At 29.4% G+C, this 24,970-nt stretch overlaps 1 protein-coding gene across 3 annotated transcripts in view; it reads left to right on the top strand.

Annotated features, from left to right (window-relative positions):
* LOC129958376 (potassium channel subfamily K member 1-like) overlaps positions 1-24,970 on the top strand; it is a 79,432-nt gene that overhangs the window by 28,018 nt on the left and 26,444 nt on the right. Inside the window, exons 1-2 of one of the 3 annotated variants that reach the window (XM_056070831.1) lie at positions 515-840; positions 10,367-10,933. In XM_056070831.1, coding sequence (XP_055926806.1) covers positions 10,414-10,933 — 520 coding nt within the window. In that variant the 5' untranslated portion in view covers positions 515-840; positions 10,367-10,413. Of the gene's footprint in view, positions 1-514; positions 863-10,366; positions 10,934-24,970 lie in introns of those variants that run through there. The other 2 variants (XM_056070830.1, XM_056070829.1) reach the window with 2 other exon arrangements.

Below are 24,970 nucleotides of genomic sequence, written 5' to 3'. Positions count from 1 at the left end.
GAGGGAGAGGCAATAATTTTTTTGAAATATTTCCTTGAGCTCTTCCGAATCTGGGAGTGTTTAGTTTATACCTGAATCAGTTTCTTGTGAGAGCCATCAATATCAGCGTCGAGCAATCGAATTTCTTATATCCAAATGTATAGATTTAGTTTAACTGCGCATAGGATTTTAGAAAACTCTATAGTTTCCACAAAGGTTTTGGGTGAAATTTTGTTCCACGAATAACTATCATTTGAGCTAATTGAATGATACGCCTTGGAAATCTTTCAGTTAAATCAAACCTCATTTTTCAAATTTAAAGTTGCCAGTGTCAACTGCTAGTGTATCCACCTTATATTTAGCAGTGTTTAAGCCATGGCTTATTTCCAAAATGTATCCCCAGGTACTTCTGAAGTAAAGTCTTAGTGACGCCAGCTGACAGCAGTTGTTCTAAATTAATAAAGACTAACTGGAGCCAATCGTCGTATTCAAAATAGTTAGAATCAGGCACACACAGAAAAAAAACTCCTGAAGAAACATCATGCAGACAACCATAACAGAGGAACATTTAGGCTCATATTTTTGTATATGAAAATTGAGTGTGTTTTCTTCCATATTTTGAAGAAAGGAATGATATACTTACGTTTCGCGTTCTCTTGAACTCGTCAATTGTAATATTGCAATAATTAAGTTGCCTTTCTTTTTGACATGGGACCTTCTGTTTCTGTGTTGTAAAATGTGAAGAATTTTAGTGTGACAGAAAAAAGTGACATTTTGTGTGTAGTAAATAAGTAGTGCGAATGAATACCTTTATAAAAAAAATTGTGATTGTTTTATGGCTTGGTATGAAGGAAGATAGTCGTAAGTATTGATATCAAACAAAGTAAGTACTATATTTCTGACATTTATATCTTTATTTCAAAGAAGCATTCTACATAGTAATTTTTCATACATTTGCAGTCTGAAAACATCTATATTATCATACTTTAGTATTGATAAATTAAACAATAACTACAAAAAATAATAAATAAGTGATTCTTTAATCTATATCAACAACTGTCAATCTAGGATGCTCATACCTCTTGGAAAATATGTGGCACAATTTTTGAAAATATATAACACTAGTTAGTAACACACTTTGTTCCTTAATTCAGTTTATGAATTTTTAAAATTTAGCAAACTTTAGAATCATAAAATCAAAACAATTGAAAATGCATTCCATATATTTTATTGTTTTCAGAGTTGATTGAAATTTATGAAAATTTTAATTATAAATTTCATTTAATTTAATTTAAAAATCATTTAATTTTAAAAAATAATGATTAATTTTTTATAAAAAATAGTTTTTTATGTCAGTTTTGACATTAATATTTATAACTTATTAATTGATATTTTTGAAAACTTACAATTCTTTAATGGAATCAAAAAACAAGATTCAGCCACAATGGCATAGTACAATAGATACGTTTATTTACTTTCACTTAATGAATCAAATCTTGGCAAAAACTCCAATGCTGCATCAGAATCAAACGATCTTGACTTTCCGTTTAAATGTGAATGAGTGCAACTGTTATGAGAATTCTCAAGCGCTTAATGTATCGAAACTAAAGAACAAATCAATGGTAAACAATGAAATAAAAATATGTAAAGGTGATTGTTTCTTGGATTCTCTGAAATTATTATCATTACATTCTATTATAATCGATTCCTTTCAAAAGTATATTATAAAAACATGAAATTCATCACAATATTGAGAAAAGTAGCGTGAATATTTATTACTCTTATTATTATTATTTAAAAATTAGAAAAGATCAATATACTGAATAATATATATATTTACAAAAAAATTTAAGGCAAAATTCGTTGGAAAGTTGAAAATTATGTAGGGGAAGCTAAAGTAGATATTCATTGAAAGGAGCATTTGGTCGGAGGAGCCTAGCTCGAACTACTCAAAATGAAAGCGAAGAAGCAATTTCCTCTTTTTTCGGATATCAAAGTAAAAAAAAAAAAAAAAAAAAAAAAGAATCATTAAAATTTATGTTATCTTTTTTAAGGCTTATTTTCAGTATTCATCAAAGATGTAATTGATTATCAATATTTGAATAGATTGATTTTGATTTTCAAGTAACACAACACACTAAATATTGTGAGGTTGAACTTCTCAAGTGTGACAATTTACTATTGGAAAGCGTTCAGGACTAGTTCTATCGTTATTTAGAAAAGTAATTATCTAAAGGATAACGAAATCATGAAAAGGTTTCAAGAAGGAAACCACAGAAAATTTCCCAAAAAGTAATTATTGGCACTAAATTAAGTGAAATACATTCTGTTAGTAAAAATATAATTCCTTTACGAATAAATAATACTTGTAACTGTGCTTTCAACTACTGAAATTTGTTATTGAATTACTGAATCAGTCACATTTTTTATATAAGCTTCGACAATCTCTTCGAAAACAAACAGAACAAACAATTTTTTATCATTTGCGTTCCAAATTATACTTTCAATTTTATAGTCACAAAATGCCATACCATTAAATTATTCAGTTTGATGTTCACTGGAGCGCTCAATGCTCCTAAACTGGTAATGTCCTAGAAATAACTTAATTTTATCTAAAAAATTTGATTCCGCATATTTTTTTATCTATAAATAACACAAGAGATCAGTAAAAAAAAAATGTTTAATGATTTATTTTAGGAGACCTTCAAAGATATTTAATGCTATTAATTTGGAATGCAATAAGTAAACAGTCTCAAATTTAATCATTGGATGAGACTAATAAAGCTTATCGAAGAAAGATTACTGACTAAGATAGTAAAAATTAGTTACAATAAGCTTATTTCAAAAAGGACTGCTAAAATGGAATTTATTACAAAAGTATAAAACACAAGTAGTATTTTGCTATAAATTAATCCAGAATCTATTTGAAATTAGACGAAATAAAAAAAAATCTTTAGAAGTGTGGTGAGATTAATCGGTAAAAATCTTAAATCCAAACATTAAAATGTTGAATATCGCTGTGTTAGATTGATTGATTGATTTTCCCGATGGATTCACCATTCTTCTTTAATGTATATTTGGAGTAATTTCCTGCATCTTATTATGATGATAGGAGTGAAACTTGACAAAAAAATTTAGTCAACGTCAAAAATCAATGATTTTTGCAATGCCAGTCGACTTTCTCAACTGTTTGAGGAAATGAGAATGTATCTTTTTACCTAAACAGAAATCATTATCCCATAGTGTCATATCCTGAAATTGATTATCTTAACTCAAAAAATATGAGTAAATTATGCTTACTAAACACGTTAATATATCATAAAGGACACCAATACAGAGCAAAATCATGAAAAGCTAAAAAAGGAAAATATACAAATATTAAATGTCTTTAAAAGTATACAGTACTGCACAGAAAGTCAAATGTCAGTTTCACCTAACCTTCTGTCATCGAACATAAATATCCAAGAGGTATACATAGAATCTTTAAGATTCGGTTTATTTGAACCTGAAAAATCGACACTGGTAATTTTAACTTATTCTAGCAGGACAATAAACTATTTCCTACAACGACAACGTTAAGTGAGAGATTAAACAATACCTTTATTCTGGCATTGTAAAGTTTTAAAAAAGCTTTGCATATAGTAATGAGTTGCACATTCATCTTAAATCGCATAATGTACTTTGAAATATATGAGCACTTCTAAAAATGCGATGGTTCATACAATAGTACTTGTCACTTTATGCTTGTATGGTGGTTTCTATTGCTAATACATATCAGTTTTGAAGAGTTTTTTTTTTTTTAAACTTTGCACATAGTAATGAGTAGCATATTCATCTTAAATTGACTAACACATTCATTTTAAATCGCATACTGTGCTTTGAAATATGTATTTCTAAAGTCTTGTGATAGTGCATTCAACCGTACTGGTCACTTTGTGCTTGAGCGGTGATTTCTATTATTAATTCATATCAATTCTGAAGAGTTTATTCAAAACTTTGTATATGTCATCATACAAAGTATCGGCATTTTATTTATTTGTAAACAAATTTTAGTGCAATACAATTTTTCCATAGCCGTGAGAAGGTGAAAAATTACAACAATATCTTCCAGTGTTACTTGAGAATAAACACATAATATTTATCTTGTTGTACTTAATATTAGTACAATATAAGTGAAAAGCGATACCCAGATTCCAAAAATCAATTTCGGTGTAAATTCAAAGCAATCAGCAACCATGAAATGAGGAAATGGTTTCTCCAGCTTCACAATGAAAAAGTGATGAGTAACTGGATTGTACTTATTCGCTTCTGCAAAGGCAGACCTGTATGTACGTTTTGATACTTCTCGCATATTCTCCAGGCACTCATAATTATTCCGATGATCAAAAAGGGCACCAGAATTAATATCATAACGTTGATGGCAACCATAGCTATATCAGAGTATCATTTCTTGTTTGAAAGAATATATAATCCTTGCTCATTAGAAAGTACATAGAAAGTGTCCATAACAATTTAGATATCTGTGTGCACAAAATAAAGCAGGAAATTATTGCCATAGCCTCTTGCAGGTCATTTGCTACTGTAAAAAGCTTTGAATGTGTGGTCATCTGTGGCAAAATTTGAAATCCGTCATTTAGCGGGTTTTGAGCTTTTAAACTTTCGTAAAATTTCGAAAGGTATTCGCTGAATTCGTAATAAATAACGCCGATTACTACTGCTATAAAGCAAGGAAATAAATAATGATAGAAGAAAAGTAGATAAATGATAAAAATGCGAAGTGGAATATCAACATATGGATTATCAATATGAACGAAAAAACCGAAGTAGCGTACAGATTTTTGATTATTAGATATGGTTACAGCTGAAGCCAAAAATATCAGCACGATGCTTATCATAATGAAATTAATTGCTCTTTATTTTATTTCTTGCATTGTTATTTTGAAAATTCCTCAAACTTTTATAACGAGAAAATACTTTTTGTAAAAAACACTTCTTCCATTTTACACTGTAATGGATGGCTAAAGGGCCTAAAACAGCAAAAGCATATCCTAACAAAGACTTTCGGGACAAGGCCTTATCTTGATACAAGTTCATATACATGATAGTTAGACAAATCCGTACCAAATGAATGAAAGCCAAATGTAGAGTGGAGAGGATGCCATACATTTTTGAATTATTTCTCAGCGTATGGATTCCATAAATCCGTAAAGCAATGGCTATCATTTCACACCGAAGATATGATTTCGATTTGGTGTAGTTTGGTGACTCCATGTTGATATTTTTAATTGATGGAATTAAGAATATCAATCGGAAGAGAAAAATTTCTCTTTGATGATGAGCTGTTTCCACAAAATAATTTAAATGATAAGATGACAACAAAAGATCTCAGTTAATCTTAGTTGTTGAGTTCACACTTCCTGTCGACTCGTTGGTTTTTGGTCAAATTTGGGTTTATTGTGGAAAAATACAAAGTTCCTTATTTATAGTAGAACAAAGAAACATGTGATATTTTTCCCAGGAGCTGGAAACGCCTTTTATGGCCGTTTGATAAGGATTCATGACAAAATTAGATTAAAATAATATAATATTATCACGCAGGTGGGTTTTCAAACATTATGGACTTCCTTATTATTACTTGTTTTGGAGTGCAACTGCTTATTACGACATTCGATTTTATAGCTGAAAATTATTTTCAAGTAATCTTTTATACTTAAACTATTGAACTAATAATGTTTCCGATCGAACTTGAAATTTTCCTCTCTTAGCTTGCTCGCCCATCAACAAAATTGCTAAACTACACGATGAGATATTTTATTTGGAATTATCACGAAATAAAACAGTCAAGGATTTTCTTTCTCACAAGCAGAAATCAATCTCCTTGCTATATAATTTATTTTTTATATACTTTTAATTAACTTTATCTAAATCTTATTACCTAGTTTCATGTTTGGCAAAATGAAGCTTCTTAAATAGTTTTTCACTTCGTTTCTTTTCGACTCCCTTCCTAAGGAGCTAAAGTTGTGAAATTTTTTACATCTGCGAGTTCTCGCTGAAAATGCACCACTGTAATATTTGCAGTGATTTGAAGAGTTTTAATATAATTTAATTGTTAATTAAATTAAATTTTGATTATATACTATTGGAATCGCCTAATAGTGAAATCGAGAATATATGATGCTAGACTAAAGAGCAGACAATAATTAAAGTACTTCTAATGTTTAGTAACTTATAAAAATGCGTTTCAAAAAATAACTTTTAACAATTTATTAATTGATACTTGGTGTATATATGTCATTTTCTATGAAATTGGACGATATTTTTAAAAAATATTATGGGTGCCTTCTTAACGTAACTAAAGCTTTTTAATATGTATGCATAAATGGGAACACTATCAAGCCTCACCATGGGGAATAATTGGTGACAATTGAACGACAAACTCACTCATTTGAGATGTACTGTGAAGACATGGTAGAACCTACCTCCAGAGGAAAGACGAACAATCTAGCCAGAACTAGCAGCAAGATATTTCTCATTTGTCGTATTAACGCGTATTAGACCGTCTTCATAATATATTTTAACTCGTTGGCTGTCGGGTGACTCTCCTGTAATTTACAAATACTATCTAATTAGTTCATATTTACTGTCTAATTAGATGCCCATTACCCTACTTACCAGTTCAGATAGCAAAGAAGAGGTCATCTAATTAGACAGATGATCTGATTCACAGACATAAGTCGTTTCAGCGAGCTTGTTAAATATCTCTAATCATTATTGAAAAAAATATATATATTTGGTGCAAATTTTCATATTAATGTAAGTAAATTAATGTAATGTATTCAAAGTAAATAATAATGAAAATAATATTTAATTCATTAAATTATTTTTAATGTGTAATCATGCCTGAGGAAACAAAAGCAGCAATTGTTTAAAATATTTTCGCATTATATTCAGCGAATAACACTCTTTAAATTAGTCTTCAATAAAATGAGTTGAAAATGATATGGAAATGTCTTATAGGACTTCAATAATACTTGAAATATCCCCAACATCAGCATAAAGCAGTGGTACTAAATCTGTGATGTTCGACCTGTTTTTGAAGTGAAACTAAGACCCACAATAACCCTTATAAGTGGTAGTAATGGCGTGATGTTAAGATCTTGACTTTGGAACGAGAGGTTTCTAGGTTCGAAATACGATTCTACCAAAGATCCGCTATAAATGTACACATTAAATCTGACTTCAAGGGTCTAATGTCTTTCCATTGGTATGAAAAGGAAGTTTGAAAGGAGGGGCATATCAGGCTCAGATATCCTTCTGGTTATCTGACTCTGGTTCAAAATGAGATTCATCCAAAAAATGGCTCTCTGGTGTTGCTTCAAATTGGGAGTTAATCTAACTAAATTGAAATAACCAAAACTCTTCTTGGATACAATGGTTACTATTCATTAGTGAAAATAACTCTTCAGTTTTTATGTAGGATACTTTTATTTACGGCTATATGAGACAAAAGAATTTTAATTTATGTTCATTGTAAGTAACATTTCATCTACAAGCAATTATTTCCTTTTTACTAGAATCTTTAGATGTGTAAAGTGAAGATTGTTCTTTGTACTTTTCATCTTAATATAAATAAAAATTATTGTAGTTATGTAGGGTCATTTAGGGTAACAGGAAACGAATTTTACAGAAGTTGTCAGTTTCTTCAATTTAAATTGTTCTTATGAGAAGAAAAATAAGCAAATGTATGATCATATTCTGAGGGCTCATTAAATAATGGTTTTTTTAATTAATTTAATGAACCAGTCTTTAAAAAGGCAATGTTCATAATTACTCCAGTAAGTTCCCAATCACCCTAGAAAATTCGGGGTAGTTGGGAATACACATTTTGCCTTCTGATCGCAGTAACATGCTGATTTTGACTGGACTTCATTTGACTGGATAAGAAACTATTGCTTATTGCCTCATCCAACCATCCGCATACAACTACTCCAAAGCACTACCTTTTGAGTTGTTTTTTAATAAAATATATATTTTATTTCAGAGAATATGCATACAAACTGCCATAATTATGTAATATCTTAGTAGAGTAGAATCATAACTATTTAATACCTCAGAGTAATTCCTACTCATTCTATCCTCAATTTTGTCAGAAAATGAATCTTGATAAACACGCAAATAGTTGAATATTATAAGACATGAGAAGTAAATATATAAGATTCAGAAACTTACTTTCAAATTAATAAGGACTATAGTTCAATTTAACAGTAAAAAATAAAGCTCTCATTTCAAGTAGAACGTTCAGCCTCCAGTTCAACTAATTTTTCTCTGACCTTTACACTGCCTGAAAAAAACTACTCAGCAATAAGATCTAGTAGTATAACTTTAATTCTCAATAATCTTAAAATATCATTACCCACCCAAATAAATCTTGATTTAATAGAATTTGAATTCTTCAAACTTGTCATATTCAGCTGATCGCTATCAACTCCATCCATCCCTGAGACGAAGCAATAATAATCTTTCCTTCTGATACCTTCAATATAATCGATATAGATATTTGTAGAAAAATCAACCACAGATGATACGAAATATTAATTTCTCGATTTCTACAACTTTCTATTTTTGTTGAAAAAAGTTAAAATCGTCATCTTCAGATTCCACTACCGTGCCTCTAGATTTAATATCATTTCCTATAATATAACAAATTATTTAAAATGCATGAAAAATATAGGTTTATATTACATTGATCCTGATGACACCACGAAGAAAATCATCAGGGGTAATTCAGAACCCTATCCTGTTTCTCAGAAGGAAATTTAAAAAGAAAAATTAGATCTTACTAATAATTTTATATTTTACAGATCAAAAAAATACATAGCAACTTACCTAGCAAATAATATATGTAAGGAATGAAGAACGAAATTTAGAAAATCTTTGGCTTCATTTTTTCGAATATGGTAACTAAGGTAAACGAAAGTTAGAAAATTTCATTCAAAAATGCGGGCGAGTGTTTATCGTGTTCTCAAAAATGCTTTAAAGAAGTCACATATTTTCCAACTAGTTAAGACTTCACCCCGGTAGTCACTGTACTGTTCCGAATTACCTTCTCTAACCCTATGTATGTACGTTCCACACCTCCTCTTCAACTACTGGGCTGAATTGAGCTAAACTTTACAAACTTATTATTTAAAGCAAGAAAAAGGATATTGTCAAGTTATGAGATTTTAAAACTTAGTTAAATATTCAGTTAATTAGAAATTAATTGAAATGTTACTATTCTCGCACTATAATTTCAGAATAAATTTTCCCTCAGAAATTTTCATACCATTTTAATGTTTAAAATTTACCTTCTTAATGATACCAATTTCATTTCAGTGCAATTCTTCTTCAATTTTTTATTAATTTATATAAATTTAATAAATAATTGAATATATACAGACGATTCTGAAGTACGAAAATGTGTAGATACACCGTTACGAAGCAATGGTGAGACTTAGAACTACTCAACCTTTATTTTTTAATATTTCTGTTTTATCATTTAACCCCTTAAAGGGCCATTTTTTTCTAGTCATATTATGTTAAAATATTTTTAGGCTTGAAATTAGAATAAGAAAAGGGATTCATCTAGCTTATTAGATAAATTTAATTTGATTAATTAATTAATTTGGTTAATTAATAATTAAGTAACAAATCAAGACACATCAGTTTGTCTGAGATAAAGAACTGAAGCATCTAAGTTTTTGTCTTACTAAAAGAATTTGTCAGGACTTATGCCAACCTACATAATTTCATACAAAGGTTGATAAATTTGGTGGGAAGCATACTTCCCACGGCCCTAGAAAGGATTAAAATATTTTTCGTAACATTTTTCATTGGATTTAAAAGAATTCTGCTAAAGTTCATGTAATAAAAATAAATGTGTACACCTTGATTTTATATATAAAATTAGATTTTATATTATAGATAAGTTGTTTAAAATGTGTTTGCTTACGGACGCCTTAGAATTCCGTCAAATATTCAGTAGATTCTTACTTCTGTATAGTATTTCTTAGTATAAACAGGATTATAAGGAAATTGTTGCGACAATTAATCAAACCGTAAGTTTTTCATTAGTAAGAAATATGAAAAATTCATCCCAAGCACCTCTGGGTTTACTCATTTAGTAACCCATTTAGTACTTAATAAATTAAATTTTACATCCCTATCAAATCTTGAAAAACTTATAACGTTTTCGAATCCTTATGGATAATGTGGTTTGTTATGTCAGTATTCATAAACCTAATATGCAAAGGATATTTATTCAACCAAATCATTCATATACTTAAGAAAAATGTATATATGTATGTACATAGGTATACAAATGAGTAATGGTGACTTTTCTTTCCAGGGTTTCTATTTTAATCATGGATTCTCACTAAGCTAAAACCGCACAAGATGTCTTCACCTATCAGAGAAGAGATTCCAGCTCTGTTGAGGCCCCCATCTTATGCTGCAGGCCCAATGGATTGGTCTGCTGCGGGGGCGAAACCTCAATACATTGTCATCAATCCTATGCACATTATTAACCTTCAAGATCGAACAAGAACATTTGGTGTGCGCGTTGTTGAAAAAATCAAAGCGTTTTCGGAAAGGTGGTTTACTCATGTGCTTCTACTAATCTTTTTAATGATATACGCAGCAATTGGTGCCTTGCTTTTCCAGTGGGTGGAAGCACCTTTAGAAATACGTGAAAAGCAAAGTATAATTCGTATGAGAGAGCTTATTGCTCAAAACTTATTGCAGTATCGTAATCTCAGTGATGCAGCTTGGTTAGAAAAGGCTTATGAGAGGCTTTATACATATGAACTTCAGTTGCAAGAACATGAGCTCAGTAAAGCTCCAGATGATTCAGAAAAGCTAGTGTGGACTTTCTGGGGCTCACTGTTTTATGCTGGGACAATATTTACTACCATAGGTAAGTGTTCAACCTTTCGATTCTATATATATGCTATCCGAAAGGGCAAAATACAGTAAAAGCTGTTGCTTTTGTATGTCATTCAAAGTACCGTTCCAAAACAACGTATAATTGAATCGCACTTCAAGATGCGAAAAACTACTTACTTCAGACACATAAAATAATGGTGCAGGTATGTTCAGACTCTCTTCTTTAATTTGAATCGTTTCATGTTTGTAAAGATGGAATTTTGTGATTGAATTTTCAGTCGCTTCCTTATATACCAGAGCTCTGAAATTTTATTTTTATATATATTCTCAATGCACAATTTTAACATTTTCAGAATTTAATAATGAATTAATGAAATGAAATTCAATTTTCATTCCTTTTCCACCGGCTCGTCAATTTGAGAAAACAAATATAATTGTTCATAAGATTAAAAAGCAATAATAATAATTATTATTATTATTACTGCTAAATATGGCACTTGGCGTTTTTAAGAACTATTTACTATTCAATTTTTTAACTGAATTTTTATAATCATTTTAGTACTATGCTTATAATGTCTGGCAATATTAATAAATTCTTAAATATAAATTTTAAAAAGAATTCTAGCTTCTAAATAAGTGAACTGTTCTTTATAATAGCAATTTTATTACAATAGCCCTTTTCAAATAACTATAGATACATATTTTTTCTTTTTGCATTTTTATCACAGTACATACAATGATAAAATGCAATTTTAATTAATTGCTATTCTGAATTATTTTAGATTAAATTATAATAGACAAACTGAAATGGCACTCTATTGCAATAGTTTTCCTTGGTTTCCCTACCTTTCTTAAGAAACTTACAAAAAAATTCTCACATTTTGATTTTCCGAACAAATTCTGTTACATTTGAATGCTTCCCCTGCCCTGATTGGGGCACAATTAGTACGTGGATGAGAAATTACCGGAAAAGTAAGCGGCTTCATTTTTTTTTTTTTGGATATACTAGTTAAGGACAGGATTACCTCCATTCTGATTACTTTGCGTACTTCCTACAGGAGAAGTTTGTTCGTGGATGATTATGACTCTTGGGACTCCATCCTCAATTCTTGTATAATTGTTGCGACAGCGATCATTCATTTAAACCCAGTATGTCTAAGCATTTTTTAAATCTAATTAAACCATTGTGAACATATTTTATATCTTTAAAAGTTTTTTTCCTCCACTGCCATGTGACATACGAAAATATTCTTTATTATTTTAGTCTTTTTAATGCATTTCAAAAATAGAATGAAACGATTTCTTCATTTTTTTTCTTCGCATCTACAGTGTATATAAAAGAACAATCACAGAATACCCTCAATTTCTATTTGTTTCATAACGTGAATTTCACTAGTTAATCCGTAAATTAGTCACTAACTACTCTAACAAAAGTGGAAGGATCCCGAATTCTCTAAACTTAAGAGCTCGTCCTTAATTCAATTATGCGAGAAAAATGGCGGCGAAGAATTGCCGAATACCTCTTATGCTGTAAGACTTTTTAACGTTATAGTGATTAGTGACAAAGGAAAAATGATGTACTGATAGCTAAAAAGTATTAAAGAGGCTACACTACCTTTTTATACCTATTGACATTAATCCTTACTCATATATATAAAGCAACAAAAAGTTCTTTATTTTTTTGCTACATTTATAATAAAAAGTATTCAAGGGTATGCAGAATGAATCAAAGCTTTTAAATCATGGTCAATCATCACAACTTTTTAACAAATAATTAACTAATTATTTGTAAATGTCAAAAATGAGGAGCAAAGTTAGAAAGGCGATACTTTACCCATGATCAATGGCTTACACTTTAATATATAAAAAAGTCTCCCTATAACTTGCTTAAAATGTTGTACTTTGTAAGAACAAACTTTATAGCAAATCGTGTAGCATGCCAAATGTATTTGCATTAAGCTCCTACGTAGATTAGTTCTCCGTATTGCAAGATATCTAAAAATGCCTATTCATACAGAACGTGAATTTTTAACCATATTATGGTAAGTTAAATTAAGATTTAAAAAACTGTTCCTGGGTGAGTATGACTGTCTGTAATCGATTTAAGTAAGCTCTGAATACTTTCTGCGTGAAAGTTCATTTACATAATGAAATCTTGACTAATTCTTACGAAGCTCTTGAGGAAATGAAATCTGACGTCATTGAAACTTCATATCCGTCACGTTTAATTTAATTATTATTTTAAGTACGAACTTTGGGTTGGGTCCAATTGAAATTTGTTCTGGGCAAAAACAACAGTGAAGGACGATTAAGACTAATAATAAAATATAAATACATAAAGAAACGTCTCCCAAACCCAATATTTCCCGCAGAAATGAAAAACGTTTATACCTTTACTTGTTTTAGCAGCTTTTATTGTTACTTTCAAATTTAAATTAATATAAATTTTATATTAACTTTCTTTGTCGGCATTCAAAAATATCATTGCTTGTAATTATTAAAAGAACGACTATATTTTTGCCAATAAATACTAATCATATTGCAGGTTTTATTATTAAAAATATATTTCTATTGTTTATTTATAACTGATATCGTAACAAGTGGCAATCATCTTCGTAACTGGCTTAACAGAAGCATTTAAGCAATGGAAGAAATGAAAATAAACAGTTAGCGTATTGCACTTTGAACTTACACATTTCGCTGCTGTCGTATGAAGGTCAATGCTTTTATTGAGAATTTTTATTTCAAAGCAGTTATATGTGATTAATGAAGCAACTATTTCTAGGCCTAAGCAACTTTGACAACCATTTTAGCTGAAACATCAATTAAAAGTACTTTTTAAGAAAACAAAAACGAAAAATGGTGAATTTCTCCTTGAGACCCCTTAAAATAATTCTTTGCTGCAATTGTGTTCCGATTCATCGCTAAAATGGAGTTAAATAAAGTCAATGGGAAGGTTATTTTGTCTATGTTGGCGACATACATCACTATTTTGGCTGAAAATAGTAAGTGGAAAAGGTTAAATTTATATCAAGAGCACAGAGTTATTTGTGTTTCTTTCGGTGACGCCTACTTGTATGAATAGATATATCAGTATGTTGAAAAACAGACGTAGATCCATTGTTATTCTTTATATCATGAAAAGTTATTTTTTCTTTGAAATATTGCGTCTCTCCCAATGTTCAGTCTAATTAGAAAATTTTCTTTCCTGAAATACGCCACTATTTTAAATGAGATGTAAGTTTGTTATGCTCATTATCATGAAAATTTATCTTCCCTGAAATATTGCTTCTATCTTCAATATTATAAGAATTTTCTTTCAGTAATATTAATATTTCATCCCTTTTCAAAACGATGTTCAATACAATTAACATACTTGAAATGTTAAGAAAAGTCGATAAATTAAACAATTAACACTGAACACGGGTGCATGAATTCTTGGAAATTTTTTTATTTAAATGCAAGATAACTGAAGTTCCAATAAGTTTTTCAAATTTCTTTAAAGAATCACAATCAAAAATATTATATGAAAAACCTATTTCAAATTTATAAAGGGAAAAAAATAAAATTTTCAATTAAAAAAAATAATTAATTTTTATCATTTTTAACATTTATGAGACATCCTTTTTACCTTAAACAAATAAGCTTCACTATTATGATGCATGATCCTGCAAAAGAAGTCAGAATTTATATATTTTACATTGATCATTTGTAAACAAACGTTACGAAATGTTCAACATTATCGGGTTATATTAAGCATAAATAGACTCAAAAATGTTATATATGATAGTTATCTTTAATTGCAGCATGAAATTTTATTAAGAAAAATACAGAAATTTCTTGAAAAACAAATTTTTATGTTATGGAGAAAGTGATGTATTTTATTCAATTTGTATTGCTGAATTAATCAATGATATTTAAGGAAAGTGAGACGTTCTCGAATTATCGATAAATACTCGCGAAATTTCATTTACAAATAAAAGGCATTTTTTCCGTTTAAGTTATATTTGATGTAAAATGTACTATATATTTTAGAGGAAAAATTTTATGTTTACTTTATTTAAAAGAGCATAAAATTATCTTAAAGAATTTGCAAATAGCGAAAATGTGTGATGCCTTAATTTAAATTGCATGGTCGCAAATCGGTAAGCTCAGAAAAAATAAAAATGCCAATTTTAGAATGAAGAAAATCATTCCAAATTTAGCATGGATTTGTGAATAAAGGCTCAACAAATACAGACAGCTTATTTTCATTTTAAAATGCTTAAAAAAAAAAGGAAAATAAAGTCTTCAATATCATGGAACTTGAAAATATGAAAAATAAATTATATATTTCAATATAAATAGCAAAAATATGACTGCCTAGAAATAAAAAATCGGGTTCACAAGTACATAATGCTTATAAATATAATAGTATAAAATTTCACAACTATGCAATGAAATAAATTTTATATATGGATACCTAATTTTTTTTAAATAGAAAACCTGTTTTGAGAAAAATGCAGAACATATATTTTCATCATAAAGACTGATGTTTATCTTCAAAAGTTAATTAGTTAATTACCGGGTTTTCAAACATATACATATTATATATTTTCTAAATTGGTTAAATTCCTATTTTCTGATGCAAAAGTTGTAAAAATTAATTTTTCAGTGTAAAACACCTCAATTATCTTAATAAACATTTAATCTTTTGCTTATATTCGTTAAAATCGCTTTAAAGCTCTTAGGAAATAATCAGTTTCCTTTAGCATTAAAAAATGATTTTCCTGCATTTTTTTTCCAAGAACTGCAAACTAAGCATTTTGAGTTGTTTCTAGAATGCTATAAAATTCTGATTTAGATTATATGGAAATACAACGAACGAACCAGTTTTGGAGGGAATTCTGCCAATCATGTAAATTTGTTTGTATATTAGTGAGTTTAGTTTGTATTAAGTATATTTAATAAATTTCATCTTCTTTACCGTTTCAAGCTTTTAATTTTCGATATTCATCTAAATAGCTTGCAAAACTTTTTTTTTTTTGCTGGTATAGTAAAGAAAAAGTACAAAACAATTTTTCAAGACATATTTAATTAAAAAGCTTAATTTTAATTTTCTCTTTTGCTGTTTTTTTTTTTAATTTTATTTCTTATTTCCTTTATTCTGCTTACTCGGTTCCCAAAAAATCAATTCAGAAACGGGGAAACGTTGAACATTTTAGTCTGAATTTCGTTACAGATTAAAGTAATGAAACTGAAGATCGTGCATGCTCATCTTGTATGTAGAATAAAGGTCATTAAATAAAGCCTTGGTTAAATGTTCTCAAATTAAAGTGAAATTGGAAAATAATCTAATATTGATTTAAACTAATAGATACAGCCTGCGTATTCACCTGTAGTTTTGAATGTGCAAAAAATAAGCCTAATATAGCTACTTAAAATGCTATGATCCTTTATTTAATTACTGAAATCGTCTTATTAATTGCAGTGAAACATTAAGGCATGATTTCTGTTAGCTGTCTGGGAACATCCAAAGTTACTTGTGGTCATTTTAAGTGTAGTAAAGTTCATATTTTGAAAATTATACAGATTAAACAAAAATTCAAACTCTTAGAGGGGGAAGTAATACAAAAATGAGTCTTTACTACAGATAAAAGTATAGCCGGAAATGCCAAATGGATGAGCTGAAGGACACAGTTCGTCTGTGCTGTAGTTAGATTTTAACGCTAGTGATATAAAACTCCATCTGATTTTAGAACTACAAAATTTTACTAACATTGCGATTGTGGACATGAATCTTGTGTATGTAGTAGGTGACAGCAATAGAAGCCAACGTGGAAGAATTGTAAACCAAACACCACTTTTGATACGCTTCTCAAACCAAGCGCAATGAAGAGTGCTTGCTATTAATGCAAATAATAAAACCCTCGAACAATTATTGTGAGACTCGACATGCCGAATGTACTAAACAAGTTTAAGATACATTTCTCCGCTTCGTGTACCGTCTAGCTCATTCAAGTGACGTTTCTGGTCATATATTCTATGTGATTCTGGCTTGTTTTTAAACTTTATCATAATCATTTATATTTTGCCTTCAGAAACGGTAAACAATTAGCTCTAATGCTTCTAAATGTGCCCTAGAGGGGAAATCAGATTCGCTGCACATCAAAAAGCGCAAAAGCCATTGATAGTTTAGCCGCTTATGTAGCACACAGTTGTGGTAAATACTTTAAAAGAAATTTAATATTTTAGTTGCATATGATTTGCAAGAATTGACAAAACTCGGCTAAGGATCTTTGGGTATATTATTTTAAAAGCTTACAAGATCCCAATAGAAAATTGATCTTGCATATGGTCTTTACAGATTTGAGCATTATCGCTATTGTAACGCATACCTTATTGCAATGTCAAGAGACATTTGATCCGCTGTTATCTTTCCTGAAAGAGCATTTTTCACTTTTTGCAAATAAATATAACAAATGCTAGAATTCATACATCCTTTATAATTTTCTAAAATTTGAATATGGTAATGAAATGAAAAGTAAGAATGTCACTAATAAATTACGGCTGAAACGAATTTTAAATACGTGTTCACTTATTTTGGTTAGTAGGATTCAACAACGAAAAAGAGTGGTCAGTGATGGGATATTTTCTTTGGAGCGATTCTATAATTAGTGAACAGCTCAGGATGATAGTACTTAGAAAAATACGTGAATACCCTGGTAATTCGTTTTCTATAGCAAAGAGTGTTGGCACACACAGCAAAATGCAAGTCTAAAACAATGTTAGTACATACTGATTGCATTCTTTTTACAATGTTGATACAAAATCGCAAGCAAACCCACAATCAAGCAAATCATCCATCACAAAATGAAAAATAGAACAAAAGAATTTTTCAAATCTTACTGAATACTCAAAAACATCTAAATTCAAAGAAATAAAAGAAAATGCAAAAGTCGATGTAATTTTATAAAAATGCCATACTCTCTGTATTCTAAAATATAGACCACAGTAAGCAAAACAGTGATCAGAATGACATAAAAAATTTTTAGGCCAATTCAGAAACACGATTGCCTAATCTAAGCAAGATATCAACACCTTTAAAGGAACAAAGAGCCTTATGTACTCTGACCCTGGAACACATGTACTCACTGTGAAATATATATAACGCTATGTGCCAGTTTCGTAAACCTAAACCTTTCAGAGTTTACCCCACCATAGTATTTCATATCGAATATGACTGACCGAAATGCCGTAATAAAAGCTCGTCTTTCTTTTGGTACGAAAGGATATCGTGTTGTATTGGCGTAGAATGTTTGTGCCGATTGAAACATCTAGCGAATCGGTAATTCAGAATTGGTAAATGTTTTCCAGAAACTGGAAGCCCCTGAAACTCTTATTAGATTCTAGGATATGTTCAAAGGATGATTGATTATTTTGAGATGCACCTTTAAGCAGGCGGTAGAATCACTTTCTACCTTTTCGCGAATGTTGGGGTTTTTTTTATGTCCTTGTCTAAGCGTTTCATGACATCTTGGATATAATTTGCGACTACTCCGATTTAATATGCTTACTAAGTAAACTGTTTCAAGATCACTGTTAAAATTGAGACCTATTTATAAATAAGTCCAGTTAAACAAATGTGCCCCGTATGAGTTACCTCACGAGTGGCGTTTATTATATTTTAATGTGCAAATACAGCCTAAATCAGAAGTCAACTATGAAGTATCTTTTTAATTACAGCAGTTTAACAGTAAGCCTTTTTGAATACTTTATTGCATAAAAATAGATTTTAAACCTATGGTGAGACCAGCAAGAAATTATATAAATTTTCAGAATTTACAAAAATCAATGTTTATTCTGCCATTATGTTAGCATTTCATTTAATACAAAAAGTGCTTGGTGGCATGACAAACACTTTATCTTAATCCAGAACTTCTTAAACTAAGAATTTCGGTCTCAGATAGGGATCATATATGAATTACGGAATTATATAAATTTACTGTTGCTTCCTTCTGACTTTAATATTCGAAGTAAATATTATTCAGAAAATCATCTTTAAAGAAGTATCTCATTGAAATTTTCCAAGTACACACTATTATGATTCTCCTTGTTTGCTTTTAATATTCATCTAATATTTTCTTCTTTACATGTGTATGTACCCTTGGGATCTCAAAGCAATTCTTTCTACAAAGATGATGATGAGGGATTTTTTTGCAGACGAAAAAAAGTTTTGAATAGAAATCAAGCCATATTTTCCAATAATTCTCCCTCTTTCGACAACTGTCGGTTGGTCTTATGTTTTTCTGCGATATTTATTTATTAGTTTTGTGTTTTGATTGTATTAGTTAATTTCATGTTTGTTGTGCATCACACCAAGTGATTTCATTATGTGGAATTCCCTTTGAAAACCTTTTCTCCTATTTTATGTCTTTCAACCTTTGATTTTATAACATTTTCTTATCATATTGTATTATATTAAACACTCTGAATAATCTATGTTCTAAATACTGGGTCAATATTATAGCTTATTTGTGATTTTGCATTATCTTGGGAAAATAATGTATTGCGGCTTCTCGGATAAATCTTTTGCGCAACACGAATCATGTGAAATCCGTCTTGATAGGTTGGACCTACTTTTATGCATAGACATTCCAAACCATTCCTTATTCTTTGTCCATATAATTTCTTCACCCCACTCACGACACTTAAGTATTTCCAGTTTTACAAGTTTAAATTTTAGATCCCATTCTGTACATTTTAATTTTTCATCATTTGAAATATAATATGGAATCATTCTCCAATGTAAAATAAATGCGACCTTAAATCTCAATAGTCGCTCAGGACAGCCATTGAATATGAATAATTAATGGTGCTTTTCCAGTACTGGATTCCCAGATAGAAACTGTCAGAGGTCAAGAGACAGACCATCGAATCTTGATGATGAATGTTGCCGCCAAAACTTCGTAATGTCAATATTTCAGTTTGGTGATGATAGGCGCTCCATAAACAGAAGATAACTAAATTTTTGTTGATTCTCCCTGTCGTCTCCATCCCTTTTTTCTGCTAAAAAAGAACTTTTCTATACATAAAATGGCTCAGATTTGTCTTGTAAAGTGGCGAATGATATCAATCTTTTATCCTTTTCATTATACATTTAAGATTGTTTTTAAATCAGAAGTATTGTTTAAATTTACTCTGCATCATATCTAATTACAAAATAAAAATACCAACGCTCAAATTTTCTTTAGGTGATTTTCAACTAATTTATCAAGTTCTATCTACACCATCAAACAATTATAGCCAAAAGATGACAGCACAAACTGCATAAAAAAAATATTAGAAAATATTTCTGCTATGCGTTGCAAAGCTTACACTGAAATTCAAAGACACATAAAAATAACTTGTATCTAGCTCTAAAAATAAAGTTTTTAGAGAATTAGATACACGTCTGTTCAATCGAGAAACTTTTATACTCGCAAAGAATTCTTTTTTTCTTTCAGAATTTAGGTTATTTTTCATTGATGTTTATTTAAGAAATACAGTGGAATTTTAAAGCAGTTTATAAATTTATTCATTATAATAAGTAATGCATATCTTTCTACTGGTACGAATCTCCTCAGGACGTAAAAAATGACTTAAGTTTTCTTTGGCTGTTACACCTAAAACGAATTCACAGTTTACTTTGAAGATTACTTTTTCGTAATGTTATAATTAATGGCACTATTCAATCTACCTTATTTCGCCAATATAAATGTTTTTTATTTTATCTGAAAGTCCTGAAAAAAATTGTAAAGGAATCTAAACAGCGGAAAAACGAAAGGTAAACAAGAACATCAAAGCAATTGAAGCAGACAAAGAATTGCTAGGAATTCAAAATGTTTGCCAGATCTATTTTTAGCAGTTTCGTGCGCCTATTGATGACTGAACCTGTCTCTAAAATCCTGTCTAATTTATAAATAGCTCTATCTTCTGAACGTTATCCTCATAGTTACAGAGTTTGAATGATGCTCCGTATTTTAGTATCTATCCCCATAATGGACATATGGTGGGGGCAACAATAACTGCCTTTCGCTTAAAAAGCTTAGAAAAAAATCAACCCAAATGAACTGATTGCCTATTTATAATGCAGTACTTCTTTATAGATGAAATAAGATTACAAGTAAAGAACAAAATTTAAAAGGCGATTTCTTCGTCTCTCCCACAAAAAAAGGCACGAAAAAGTAGTTTATTTCATACTGATTGATATGTATTTTAGATGTTTAATTGTGTTGTAAAAGATGCAGAAATACTTAATAAGAAATACACTATTACCTACTTTAGAAAATGATCATATGGCTTGATTTGACTGCATGCAATTCAAAGCTCTGAGTTAATTAAATAAGCGCATCAGTACACATTAAAATTTAAATTCATAAATTGCCTTTGGAAAAAAACTTTCTATGTGTATGAAACGTTTTTCATGTACATAACCAGTTTTCCTCATATTGAGTTATACCGGGTTTTCAGGGGGAGGAAGGATTTAATAAATAAGTAACCACAGATGATAACTTTCTCCGCCTTCTGCCTTTCCTAGGCATACGTGTCCTGAATCACAAAATTGCGAGATAATACACTAATACTATAGTTAGCAAAAAAAAAGAAAAAAGAAAAAGAGGCAATTCCTGGCGCATGCACCAGTTCCTTTCAAAGGAAGTCTGTTCTGTCATCGCCAATGCATTCAACAAATCCGTACTCTTATTACTATACCCTTCAGAAAAGCGAGAATCAGCTTAATTATTCAGCAACCTCTCATCCCCAAAATTAACTTCTTCCTAAAATATACCATTCAGTTATGGTAAATGGAGTGAAAAAATGTAATTTTGGCTGCATTTAATTAGTAAGAACTGCAGAACTCTTGGCTAAGGATGTTCAACCATTTTACTTCAGTAGCTTACAAAATTTTGGTATTTATAGTGATCAAAGATTTATCTTTTACCGTTACCGTAATACATACATCATGAAATATTACTTGACATTTGACCCAGAGTTAACAATCTTAAAAGCGCATTTATCTTTTTTTTTTTTTCAAATAAATACAACAAATACAAGAACGTATCCGTTCTTTAAAAATTTCTAAAGCTTGTCTAATACCATGAAAGTTAAGGATACCCACTTCTCAAAAGAATAAAATATTATTCTAAAATGCTTACTAAATTGAAAATATGTCTGCTTTTGACTTTCAGTATGAAATAGCATCACTTTACTAATTACGACGGAACATTATCAACATTTTTTTTCCAATTCTCCCACGGATAAATTTAAAAAAAAATCGATTGAAAAAGTAAGATCAAAGAGTCAATAACTGTCCAATCATATTATTGCAGGAAACAGACCATATCACTTTAACAAAACTATGTAGAGAGCATTTATGATGTTTGTATCAGCTATATAAATATATTTTTTGCTCACAATTATTTAATTTTAATACAATTAAATTAATATCTTATAGACAACCAGAAACATCTTTTTAAATTTGATATTACGCCAAAAAATCATTATAATTGCATTCGAATTAGTTTATTTTGTAATAGCGAAGTTCTAATTTCCAACAATATAACGGCAGAGTTTTGCATAAAATGCACTAAAAATTTGATTTTATTCCTTATTACATATTTGAATTTGAAATTCTGCATCAAATATTCTGTTTTCTCTTAAAATCTTCAAGAGGGAATTTATTTTATTAATAGATTATATGAGAAATTGTAGCATCTTTATCTTTAATCGTAATAGCAATCACGCGTTGTAAATGATCGCAAAAACAAAAATCGGTTAAAAGATATGACTGTATATCTTTCTTCAAATGATCAGTTACACTTTATGGGCCGTGAATGAATTTGAAAGCAAGAATTAACTTTTAAAAATAGCAATTACGCTAATCCAGAAACGAAATTTTTTTCATTCAAATCTTATTAATGAATCAAATTAAAGAATTTTGGAATCTGAAAATTGTTATGAAGACATTGACGGCAATTTAAATTTCAAAAATTAAGTGGCTACATTTTAACACCTAATATTATCTTTGTTTGCACACCAATTGAAATATAAAAGAATTCGAAAAACAGAATGCATTCTTTGATTAGACAGTAAAAGCAATTAATTTTGTGGAGATAAAAATAAATATTTTCAATTGTTTTAAAAGAAACTGGAAAAAATCGCGTTATAATGTGAAGAGATTCTTTCCAAGAAGACAAGAATATGTGATGATTTTCTTGTAATCCATATTACTCAGCGCAATATGCTTTATGTTCACGTAACACTTAAGATTTCTCTATTTAAAAATGAAATAAATGTGTGTTCAAAGAAAAGCTTCATTATGTGTCGAATTTCTGAAATATCCATGATTGTTAAATTTTATTTGAATTCTTGAACATCCCTTTTGCAAGCGGTTTTTCAATGTGTTTTCTTCTTAGACATTTCAATTTTTGTCAATTTATATATAAGACGGAGAGAAATATTTATTAAATTATTAAACTAATAAACGAACATTAAAAAAACTAATAAATGGAAAAGAAACTTCCGAATATTTGAAACTTTACATCATAAATACATCGTTATGACTTGAAATGTATCGTGTATCACTCAAGAAACAGAACCTCAGTTAAGTATATAGTATTCGCTCTAATGGTGACCCAATAGCTAATTTTTAAATTTTCCCAAATACAAATTTACTTTTAGTCAAGAAAATACTCTAAATATCGTAAATAATTATATTTTGTTTGAGTCAGAAACAGACTGCTAAGAAAGTCACGAAATTTAAATTTTTATACAGAATCTCGGCTCTATTTGTCATAGTTAGTAAAATATTCTTGACATGAATATTTTGTGAATTTTGAATATCATTATTTTTGACTATTTCAGTGGTTGCTTCGTGGAATATCAGCCAATCAATGGATGGCGATTCCTTAAGATGCCTATTGATTGGGTTAAAATAAATTCATAAATCCATCAGTTTTACTCTTATTATTGCTATTCATTTTATTGCATATAACATAAATTCAAAAAATCCTGTTTGTTTAGATTGAAAATCGATTAAAATGGTATTAAAGTAAATTCTCATCAAATATAAATTTGTTTTTATAAGAGAAAATTTTAACTTATCAGATAACGGTGACAAGAAAATTCTCTGTCATTGCAGTTTATTTAGAAGTTCATCTTTATATTTTAAACAAAGCTTTATTTGATTGGCTCAAGAGACAATTTTTTTTAATTCTCTTTTCCAAGAGAAATAGTTTCTTTAATTTAACAATGTTTTAACGAAACAGATTCCAAATAACATTTTGTAAATTAAAATGTCGTAATTTTTACATCAGTATATATAAAATGCTAATGTACGTAACACAGAACTCGCTGTTTTTGTCGAATAGCAGTAGACAAATGTAAACAAACCAACGTACGAATTTCAGATTGCTTTGTTGAACGTTTTCACGATTACAAGGAATTCAACGCTTCGCTTAAATAACTAATGGAGGTGCAAAATATGACTAGAAATTTTCTGCAGAAGGTTCAGCGTGTTACAAAAAGATATGTTCAACCAGAGGAAAGACGATATAAAAGAAATCAGGAAACAGATTTCAAACAGACAGCTTAATCGAGATAAAAAGTAGACTTAAAAATGATCCGATGGATTATCACTGTGATTTAATTACGGAAATTAATATTTATATCCTCTGAAACAAATATCTTATAAAAAGGCCCTTTGTATTATCTTATCATTAAGATAATTTTTGAGTTTTATCAATTTCAGTTCCGTACAATTCCCCCCTTAATTTTAAATATTTTTAATTCAATTTAATTAAATATAAAGAAACTTATCCATCAAAACATTCAGATATGTATTTTTCTCAATTATTAACTCTGTAGTAGGATTTCCACTTCCTCCTTGATTTCGTAATATATACATTTTTTAATTTGAATGAAACTGATTCAATTCAATTTTTTAAGTCGTATCAAGCAACAAAATGAATTTTTTTAAATGTATATATGTATTCTATATGAATCATTTAACAGCCTAAAAAGTCAATCTAGGCCAGCAAGCTGGTAGTCA

The sequence above is a fragment of the Argiope bruennichi genome, chromosome X1 (assembly GCF_947563725.1).
Source record: "Argiope bruennichi chromosome X1, qqArgBrue1.1, whole genome shotgun sequence".
In the NCBI taxonomy this organism is placed as follows: domain Eukaryota; kingdom Metazoa; phylum Arthropoda; class Arachnida; order Araneae; family Araneidae; genus Argiope; species Argiope bruennichi.
The sequence above is the reverse complement of the archived record's forward strand: the minus strand, read 5'-3'. Positions and strand labels throughout refer to the sequence as shown.